Below are 11,297 nucleotides of genomic sequence, written 5' to 3' on the forward strand. Positions count from 1 at the left end.
CTTTTTAACGAAAATACCTTTACTGCGAATTTTTTTTGCTGTCCCCTGAGCTTCGTTGTAAAGGAGTTTGACTGTACTGCGAAAGAGTAATGGCGTTACAGAGTCACTCCTGCGAGCTTGATCGTAACGATGTTGAAGATGTGGAAATTCGTTGTGGGAGTTGGAATTCTTTTAACTCGCTCTAACTGTCGCTAACTGTCTCTCGTGGTTTCTGGACAGTGTTCAAAGAGTCTTGCACTCGAACGTACAAAGAAAAGAAACACTTCAACAGTGAGCTGTCCTGTGTCGTCCGAGCTCTCCTTGTAATCAGATTCATCATGCTTGCGTCGAGGAAATTCTTCCTGATCAGCGCGAACGGTAGGATACATAAGAAGCCTCTCCGCCTTGAGTTGCTTCGGTCGTTCCCTTGCAGCTTCCGCGAAAGGTAAGTATTTTGCGCTCACATTATTATTGTTGTTGTTATTTATTACACTTAGCAACGAGGAAATCGTCGTATACGAGGTGTCCCAGTAACCGTGTCAAAAAATAGGTATAGTATTAACAACCGATCTCTCTTGGAAATCTCACATTAAATATGTCACAAATAACGCAAACCGCACTCTTGGATACATTCGGAGAAATTTTGCAATGTGCCCGGTTCACCTTAAGTTAACGCTGTATAAAACCCTCGTCCGACCGAAATTACACTCTTAAAAATGAACTTCACCGCATAGCACGCTCCTAGCCAACCATTATCTCGAATGATATCGTTATCTGCCCCCCGATTTATAGAAAACGGGAGCGTACGCCTTTTTTGTGACAATTATGAACAGCATAAGTGTCAGAAAAAAGGCGTACGCCTCCAGTTTTCAACAAATCCGGGCAGATAACAATATCATTCGAGATGATGGTTGGCTGGTTGGCTAGGAGCGTGCTATGCGGTGAAACTCATTTTTAAGAGTGTAGAATACGCATCATCCGCCTGGGATCCCAATCACTCCTATTTAATAGAGGAATTAGAAGCGATCCAAAATCGTGCAGCTCGTTTCATTTGATCAAACTACAACCGCACAGCTAGCGTATCCATTATCAACACGTAGAAAAATTGCTCGATTATCTCTTTTCCACGCCATTTATTTCCATAACCCCTACCTTAAAGGAACAGTTGCTTTCCTCACCACCATACATCTCATCTCGCATTGACCATCAATTCAAGGTATAGGAGTTCCGCATTGTTGTGCTAATTCTTTTCTGAGTCCTTTCGTACCACGTACGAGTAAGGATTGGAACTGCCTTCCGTCGTCGGCCTTTTGTGTTAATCCTAATTACTTTCATAAGATCATTGTAGACCATGTGTAACGACTCCCCTCTGTAATGCTATGCCTTGAAGGTATAAATAAATAAATAAACTGTCCCAAAGAAAGGTACGCTATGTAGATCATATCATAACGGCAGCACAGCGATGGGACAAGAGCACTGCTAGGGCCGGGCTCGGGCTTTCGGGCCCGGCCCGCGCTTTGCGTGTTCTATGCGGGCCTGGGCTGCGCTTGAGTTTCAGCCGCCGGGCGCGGGCCGGGTACGGGCTTGAAAACGCCGACCAGGGTCGGGCATGTACGCGAACATATTTGGCGAGACTGGACAGCGGAATTTTAATGTCACTTATTTTTTTCTTTCTCATTGGGTATGGTGTATTCATGGTGCTCTCGTCTGAACTTGTGGTTTTCTCATCTCAGCTTATCTAACATAGCAATATTCCACCCGCACGGAGGAAAAACATAGTTGAAGGTTCTTTCTTGCGGAATTGTGCCCTATGCATGCCGCAGGATTTTATATCACTCGACATTTCACGGTTGACGGTTGAATTTACGATATTTCCGTTCATGCGCACGAATTATGAAGCTGGTACCCTAACACTCTAAGAAAAAAAAAAAGGTAGAATTTCCTACACAGAGTTGCAGTACTTCTACCATTTCTTGCCAATCCACACGTGACTTCTCCCCAGAAGGTATAAGCGTCCCTTTCCCTTCGTCCTCTCTCTCACGTTTGCTCCAAGAAAAAAATGGTAGAATTTCCTACCCAAGCTGGTAGAACGACAGTTACTACTCTGTAGTTTGTTTCTACCGAGATGGGTAGAAAATCATCCATTTTTTTCTTAGAGTGATAGGACAGAGCGTGAAGTGCACTCAGTGACATTCGTTTAAACCCGCGCATTTACTTTCTAAAGGGTGTACCTTTTTGTGGGAATGCATTTAGTCCCCAAAATGACTAAAACTGCTCCTTCTTTTCTTCGTGTGTAGCTGATGGAGGTGTGGCAGCAAACAAAGTTTCGTCAATGAAAAAATGGCTAGGAAGCAAGCGAGCTGGTGAAGATGATGCATAATGTAAAAACCCCGAGACTACACTCTTAAAAATGAACCTCACCGCATAGCACGCTCCTAGCCAACCATAATCTCGAATGATATCGTTATCTGCCCTGATTTGTTGAAAAGGGTAGGCGTACGCCTTTTTGTGACAATTATGAACAGCATAAGTGTCACAAAAAGGCGTACGCCTCCCGTTTTGAACAAATCAGGGCAGATAACGATATCATTCGAGATTATGGTTGGCTAGGAGCGTGCTATGCGGTGAAGTTCATTTTTAAGAGTGTAGGGAATACGAAGGGACAGACACAACACGAAGTCTCAAAGAGAGAGAGACTTCGTGTTCCCTAGTCTCGGGATTTTTACATTATGCAAAGTTTTGTTTCCTGATCAGGGCTAGCTCAGGCTGTGTCCCCCATAGTTCTGGCCTATGCGTCCCAGCTGGCCTATGCGTCTATGCACTGCATAACAACAGGCGCAGAGACGGGACACGAAGAAGAAACAAGTGCACGCACATACGGAGCGCTGCCTAGCAACTGAAGCTTTACTACCCAAGAGGGGCAGGACCGAAACTTCTCTCCTTTTCGGTTTTGCCCCTTTTGGGAAATAAAGCTTCATTTCCTATAGTCAGCGCACTGTGTGTGTGCACTTGTTTCTTCTTCTTTATGTCTCGTCTATGCGCTGTTTTTACGTAGTTATGTACCAACTTGCCCAAATCTCCGCCTTAAAGAAATACAAAGGGCCATCAAAAAAAAAAAAAAAAAGAAGAAGAGAGAATCAGATTAAGACGTCTGACGAAATTGTGTGACTAATAGCGCGAAAGGTTTTGATGTGTGCCATTCGTTTCCCAGAAAAAAAAAAAAGAAAGAAAAAAAAGAAAGAAAAAAAAAACAGCATAAACATGGCTCCCCGAGTTCACCCTTAATTCACCGCTCCGGGTATAACGAGGATAAGGAGGTATGATGATACGTCACCAATGACGTTATAAGGAGAACTCGTTCTGGTTCGCCGGTCAGTGGGTGTCAGCGCCTTGTCCCTTTGCCGTCGTAAACCAGTTTTGCCAGTTCTCCCGGAGAATTGGGGATACAAGGAGGAAGGCTTTTTCAGAACCCCGAACAGCCGAGTAGCAGACGACAGCGGAGTAGCAGACGACAGCGGAGTAGCAGACAACATTTCTCTAGGCAAACCAGTGAGCGTTCTCCTTATAGCGTCAGCGCGAGGTCCCAGACAGATCACAAGCTGGTACTGCTCTTCACCACCGTTAATTGCGCACGGTCACTTTTGCGGAGTACTTTAAATTCAATTTCCGCGGTAATTATGACTCTGTGGTGTGAATTACTTCGCATGGTACATCTTACTGACCTACTTAACCGTTTTATAGGAAGAAAACATGGTGTCAAAAATTACTCTGCGCTACTTTAATGCCTCTGTGTCATCCTCCTGTGGTGGAAGTACAGTACTTGTTTATTCGAGTTCCTCTCACGGTGTACTCTCTATCAGACCTGGGTAAATTACTTCTAGAATGTAATTAAATTACATTACTCATTACAGCAACTGAAATGTAATGAAATTACATTACAATTACTACGAAAACGTAATGACGTTACAAAGTCATTACTGCGAGCTTAGTCGTTAACGATGTTGAGGATGTGGAAATTCATTGTGGGCTTCAAATTTTTTTAACTCTCCAGTTGCCAACTCTCCTTCTGCCAAGTGCCAACACAGAAAACAGACTCTTTTCTTTTGCAAAGACTAATGTGTAATATCCTTAAAATCCTACACTCTAAAAACTGAACTTCACCGCATAGCACGCTCTGTGCCAACCATTGCCACGAATGATTGGGTTATCGCTTCTGATTCGAGGAGAGAGAGAGGCGTACGCCTTTTTGTGTCAATTATCCAATATCCAAATTGACACAAAAAGGCGTACGCCTCCCTCTCTCCTCGAATCAGAAGCGATAACCGTATCATTCGTGGCAATGGTTGGCGCAGAGCGTGCTATGCGGTGAAGTTCAGTTTTTAGAGTGTATCGCAAGTTGGGCGCCCTTGCGGCCTTTGCTTTGCCGCGGATACAAGCTCCGCCCAAGGGCCCTCCCTCTGCGAAGAAAGCAAGAAGAAATAAGCAAACAAAATCGGTAAAGAGGAAAAGTGAAACAGACCGCAATCCTGTTATCAATCACCATAACATGAGGGCGTTGAGAGTGGAATTAAAGGACGACTGTTTTTTTATGCGTCGCTTCCTGGAGCGCTCTGGTGGGATGCGAAAGTCGAGCTGCAATTTGCGAGGCCCGAAATTTGATATTTTCCCAATGTTTTTTCCGTTCCTTAATTTCGTACCACGAAATCAATTTTTCCGTGGTGAGATAAATACATCCCGTGCTTCCCGAATCTGTCGAAAAAAAAAAAAAGTGAGTTTGACTAGGCAATTTCCGGACTTCATGATTCGGAAAATTTAATTTCTCACGTCGAAAAATTCATAGAAGTGTTCTCACACGATGGCAAAAACTCTGTGAAGGCGAATTCCGTTGACAGCACAATTTTCCGACGGTTAGATTTTTAAATATAATTTTGTGACACGTTACGCGAGACACCCTATATACGTTTTCAGTTGCGCGGAACTCCCAGTTTTTAGGTGATGTATTTTAATACTGGGTCGAAATGCGCCGCCGCCGCAACATTCAATAGTTACTTGTGTGTGTTTCACATTTTGCGATTTTTACGTCAGATTTTTTTCCCCGCATATATCGAGACAGAATGAAACGTGGGGCTGCTGGAACGAACACAGTACTGCGCTTACTGTAACGTGATGTGTATTACGAAATAACCATTTAATCCCTTTGTGACTCCAGAGAAACACAAGTGAGGAACAATGAAGTGTGCGCTGTCGTTCCTGGTCGCAATATGTGAGTGGTTGCTTTCAGCACTCGAACTAATGCACAATAAAATATCTTTTATATTAAAATATTATTAATATATTATATTAATATTATTAAAAGTTATATTAAAATATAAAATATGACTTTTGTTCTGCAGGCGTTGCGGTCCAGGCTTCCGTAGCCTACGAATACAGCTACATTGACCAGCTGCGCATGGCACGCACGCACGCTGACGGAGGTGAGATTCCCTTAATCTAAAGAACAACAGTGCCTAACAATCCACACAATCGAATCTCCGCTTGCATTTGTCAACGTTCTGTCTATAGCCTCTCATGAACCCAAAGGGCGTCGCTCAGACAAAAAACAAAAAGAAAAAGAAAAAGAACAGCGCCCTCTACATATCTTCTATCACGTTTTCAGAATGGAAATATAGGGGGTGACAGGGTAGCCTGCCGTTGTTGGCCGCACTCAAATGTGTATCGTCACGGCTACTATAGCCCCCCCCCCTCCCCCCACAAAAGAAGGAAAGGGGAGAGGGGAGTTGAGTATTTTAAAGTGATGCATAAGCAGGATGACCGATACTGATGGGACGGAGGCACACTGTAGATGAGAGGTGCACTATTGGCGCCGAGAAGTTTGGGAGTCGCCCCCTGGTGTTCACTGAACGAACCTTGTCGTGGGGATGTCCCCGGGCAGTATTCTCACATTGCATTGCGTATAAAGGCATTGCACGTGTTAGGTTCTGTCCGGCATTGATATTTCCTGGTGATTCATGAAGAAAACGACATACTGTAGAAGTGGTTTTTTTCGCGCGGAATTATTTTTCGCGTTTTTCGCGCACACCTCCAAAATCGCGAATTTAAGTTCCCGCGAATAACTCTGGCCATATGAGGGCGAAAATCGTTCGGCGTTCGACGCTATACCGCGACTACCTGACCCTTTCTACTCCATGTAGCATAGGCAGTTTAAGCAAGCGCAGAAGATTGTTTTATCCCATCAGGCAAGATGAAAAGAAATGAAAATTCACCATGCTTTGTTACTCCTATAAACGCTTTGCACTATACATGCAATATACCACTATACCACGAAGCCAGAACATGCCTTTCCCCGCATTCTCAAAACCAGCTTGAATGATAGTACCACATCTCAACCGAACTGGTCAGTGCCCCGAGTGAATAAGAACTGCTAAAATAAACTGGTAACTTGCACACGGCCAGTACTACGGCCTCCTACAGGGTCCCTAAAGGTCATTTGACAGGACCTTTCCTCTTATCTCTGTGAGGAGAAGAAAGGAATAGATCTAGAATGCCGCAATCCACGTGAACAACGGACGTCTTAGTACGTGCCGAAATATGTCCGAGTATTGACGGCGGCACGATATGCAAGAGCAAAGCACTCCCGGAAACCTGTGTCGCGAATTTAAGTTCTCGCGAATCAATCCTCAAAGCAGCTCTGCTCGAAAACGCGAAAATATTTTCCACGCGGAAAAAACCACTTCTACAGTATGTGTTCCAAGTAAATCGCATTTTTATTCCAATATGACAGTTTTTGTTGTAAGTAACAGAAACGAAACCGAAACGGGGATCCCCACCAAGAGACGGCACAGTGGCGCCCCTAGTGAGGGTCTCGCCGCGAATAGAGTGGTCTTTCCGCGAGGTCCGTTTCTCTGAAGAAAGCGCACGAGGCCGCGAGTTTTTCAAAGTCGCTCCGCATTAGAACCTTCGGGGAAGAGGACGTCCGTCAGTATATGCCAGGCCTGGCGTGGGGAATATGAGTTTCCCGCATAGTACGGTGTGCACGGCATTCTGTCAGGATATGCGCGAAATCTAGGCCTTAGCCCTTTGCTTGCGTATTAACCTGTTCAAAACTTAGCTCTCGCCAGTGGCGTCGGAACTATTTTTTCACTGGGGGAGCGAAAAAAAAATGCTATATCATCATCATCATCATTTATTTTCCTTGAGGGCTCATGCAGGCAATACAGGGGTGGTACACAAATTGAAAACGTGCTCCAGGAAATTACGACATGCGCATACTTGTACAGCAGACCTAAACTAACATTGCTGAAGTAATGTCTATGAATATGTCAGTGAGAAGATAATGTTAATATAATTACAAACATAATTTACATATCTGGGGGAGCCGTGCTACCTCATCTGTAAATGAGGGGGAGCCGTCGCTCCCCCTGCTCCCCCTGTTCCGGCGCCCCTGGCTCTCGCCTAAACGACGGAAAGATTTCCCCAACTCTTTATGTTGCACAAAAAATCGCACAAAAGATCGATCGACGATGCCCATCAGCCTCACATCTGCGAATGGGGGGGGGGGGGATCCAAAATGATGTGTACATACGCGATTTCTTCCCTTTCATAATATGAATGAACACCTGCCGATGATTAAGCACGAAAGATTTCAATGCCAACAGAGCATTACGCGGCTCTACGAATTTTCCAAAGGATCAGTAAAAGTTGATAGTTTCGAACTCTCCAAGATCAGGTGACGTCACCGTGAGCTCAGCAGTTTTGTCTCCTAGCAACGGAGCGAGCACCAGTCCGCCTTCAGCGCCCTACGTAGAAACCAAACCCTATTCCAGCAGTCAGTGAGGTGACAACAGTAGTAAGGTGACGCCGCGAGTAACACTTCAGGAACAAAGTTGCCAGACAGGGCGTCATATTGCACGCGGTTTGCAACGAGTGCGCCTACTGATCCCAAGGTCACGGGTTTCATCTCAGCCGAGAACCCAGCCAGTTGGTGACAGGGTAGAATTTCCTTTTTAACGCGCTCTCGCGAGGGGCTTTAAATAGGGTGTGCCGTGTGCTGAGCTTTCGGTGCATGTTACAGGAGCTATGAACTCTACACTCTTAAAAATGAACTTCACCACATAGCACGCTCCTAGCCAACCATCATCTCGAATTATATCTTTATCTACCCCGATTTGTTGAAAACGGGAGGCGTACGCCTTTTTTGTGACACTTATGCTGTTCATAATTGTCACAGAAAAGGCGTACGCCTCCCGTTTTCAACAAACCAGAGCAGATAACGATATCATTCGAGATTATGGTTGGCTAGGAGCGTGCTATGTGGTGAAGTTCATTTTTAACAGTGTACCAAGCTATAGCCAGCCGACTGTGTCGGCACCAAACAGGGATTTTAACTTGTTAGCTGTGACACCTTTTCTATAGATGAATCCGATAATGTCGTATCCAATCAATGCTATCGCGGTTACCCCAGAGGCCGAGCCTATTATGTACTTATTAGGTACGGGCATAGTTGTACAAAATATGCCCCGCCTCCTGTTCTCAACAAATCAGGGAGTCGAACGCTGTCGTCCGGGATGATGGTTGGCTAGGAGCATGCAATGTAGTGATGTTGAGTTTATGAGTGTAGAGCAGATGACGTTATGTGTACCTTCACGTTGGCGTCTGATTTGGTAGTGCAAAGCTCCAGATGAAGTCTACTTGCCCGCATTCGGAAAGAGTGCGCAGTTTATTAATGCTGCGCACGTTATGAGGGTGAAGCATTGAACAAGAACTTGTAAACATTATTACATAGCGTACACTCTTAAAAATGAACTTCACCACATAGCACGCTCCTAGCCAACCATCACCCCGAATGACAACGTTCTCGCCCTAGATTTGTTGAAAACGGGAGGAGGAGCCTATTTTGTGGCCATTATGCACAGCACGAAATAGGCTCCTCCTCCCGTTTTCAACAAATCAGGGGCGAGAACGTCGTCATTCGGGATGGTGGTTGGCTAGGAGCGTTCTATGTGGTGAAGTTCATTTTTAAGAGTGTAGATGAAGAAAGTTACTCCTATTAAGCATGTAACTAAACAATCGTTAACCGTTTAAACGACCCCCAGGCGGGAAAAAGTAATCAGCAGACCAAATTTTCCAAATTTCCAAATTTCCAAATTTTTAAAATAATCTTATGATACTTGACGTCACCTGAACAAAAAAAAAAAAAACAGTCGGAGAGCATACAATGCGATCACTCGAATTCGGTAGCATTATGAAAACACGACGTAGTTTGCTTAATGGTGTGGTAATAACGCTTTGTAAGACGTTCATAAGCGTGGTTCATCACAACACGCTTATTACGTGATGCTCTGCATACCAGAGTTTTGAGTGAGTATGAATTATTTTTTCACACGCTATAGCTTGAGAGTTGCAGACACTTGGAGCGTCACATGAGCAAGGGCCTCAGCTATTTTGATTAGTCATCATGAGGTGGTCATATCACACCGCGGCCACCGCACTGGCAAACGTTGTTTCCGTGACATCCGAGCGAGTTTTTACTCCCTCTGCTCCAAAACTTATTGGATTGTGGGTTCACACGGATGCCATGTTTATCCCTTGGGACCTGTCAATACTATATATACATACTATATACTGTACTATAATATGTTTGTAAGTCAAACGCCACCATGGCAATACTGGACAGCTGTTTTGGCCTTCTTGGGCCTCATCAGCAGTACGCAGGCAGGCAACGTTTGAGTGGATGGCGTCAGAAGGTCACGTAACGTATGATTCCTCCCGTCAGGGTGAGCTAAGTCACCACTGAAAGCCCAGTGCAAAGCAAGTGAAGTATACTAGGAAAAAAATGGCTCTTGGAAAAAATGGAGCTCTTTGGCTGCACGTATAGCATATGTTGATGATAGCTGAAGAGGCCCAAGAAGGCCGAAACAGCTGTCCAGTACTGGCATGGCTACGTTTGACTTACAAACATATGCTATACGTGCAGCCAAAGAGCTCCGGCTATTTTTTTTTACTATACTATACTACTTACATCTATATATACTACATACATCTATACCTTGGGACCTTAGGACCAAGTGTCTCAGATCCCGTGACTAATGTCGAACGAAACGATACATTCCAGCCGCTGTATACGTGTTTTGCGCAGGTGACACGACAGAAATCTGTCGTCTTCCCAAGGATGTAGGACCATGTAACCAATACTTCCCCAAGTTTTATTTTGATGCGGATGAAGGGGAATGCAAACTCCTCATCTACGGCGGTTGCTATGGAAATCTCAACAACTTCGACACGTACGGCGAGTGTAAGAAGGTTTGCGGAGGTGAGTTATTCGGTCATTACCAGCGGGTTAGGCGTAGCTCGTAGGCTTAGTTACTGTCACACTGCATATGGCCTCGATGCTATACAAGTGGCCGTTGTCCTGGTTTCGTGAACTTGCAAACACGTGACGCAACACCGCGACAGTTGCAATAGACAGTGTTGAAAGCCTAGCTTACTGTGATTTGTGCGTTCCCTGTGATGTTTACATATTTTCCTGCCACAAACGCACAATACTGTTCGAAAACAGTATGCCATAGAGTAGCTCGCAATACATTCAACACTAGAGGCGCTCGAAGGTCGACTCTCAACGACTGTCTTCTCGATGTGGGTCGCTGGTGTCGATGACGTAGGATGACACTCACAAACAGGGGTGACACAAACCCGTTATTGTTGTAACTACCCTCAAGCGGGTGCGTTTGGCAAAACTCATAAAAATCGTAAAAAACGTCATTTTGAGGTCATGTGACTTTGTTTACATGTCGTTTTGCCACTTACCGACATATTTCCGTCGTCATAACGCCAGGAGATGAACGTATTTTGCCAGCGTAAACTATGCGGTGCTTCTTCCGCAACATGGTATCCCATTTCTCCTTAGTTAAGTACATCAGATCGGCTCAGTGAGTCTTAACGCGCGGTCGTCATCGCATTTTTGGAAGTCGTCAACAGTACGAGGCCTTATGTGCAAAACTGCGTGTTTTACTGCGAGATTATCGGATAAAAATAATTACCGTGATCGACATCCAAAATGTTGCTCAGAAACAACAACTGCATTGTTCAAACGGTTTGGCCGCCGATCACGGGCGCCGCCATCTTTAAGGTCACGTGTGTCTTGACGCTTGCTGTGACGTGCGACTAGGACCTGTCCAGGACGTATTGCGTTCGCCCAGCACGCTTTCGTCTACGGAGCAATACATTGGATGCCACCGCTGTGCTCTCACACACCAAAGGAATCACGCGATTGGCTCATCATATTTTGGAAAAAATGGACCTCGAAATTCGACATTTTCCTT

At 45.0% G+C, this 11,297-nt stretch overlaps 1 protein-coding gene across 1 annotated transcript; it reads left to right on the top strand.

Annotated features, from left to right (window-relative positions):
• Nucleotides 1-366: 366 nt before the first annotated feature.
• LOC135372701 (PI-stichotoxin-Hmg3c-like) lies at nucleotides 367-10,288 on the top strand (the record flags this gene model as incomplete). Its single annotated transcript, XM_064606197.1, has 4 exons — nucleotides 367-424; nucleotides 5,189-5,242; nucleotides 5,373-5,453; nucleotides 10,115-10,288. Coding segments are annotated over exons 2-4 (289 nt in total), but the record flags the coding sequence as incomplete, so codon positions are not given.
• Between the last annotated feature and the right edge of the window lie 1,009 nt (nucleotides 10,289-11,297).

This window comes from Ornithodoros turicata, unplaced genomic scaffold (genome assembly GCF_037126465.1).
Source record: "Ornithodoros turicata isolate Travis unplaced genomic scaffold, ASM3712646v1 Chromosome160, whole genome shotgun sequence".
In the NCBI taxonomy this organism is placed as follows: Eukaryota; Metazoa; Arthropoda; class Arachnida; order Ixodida; family Argasidae; genus Ornithodoros; species Ornithodoros turicata.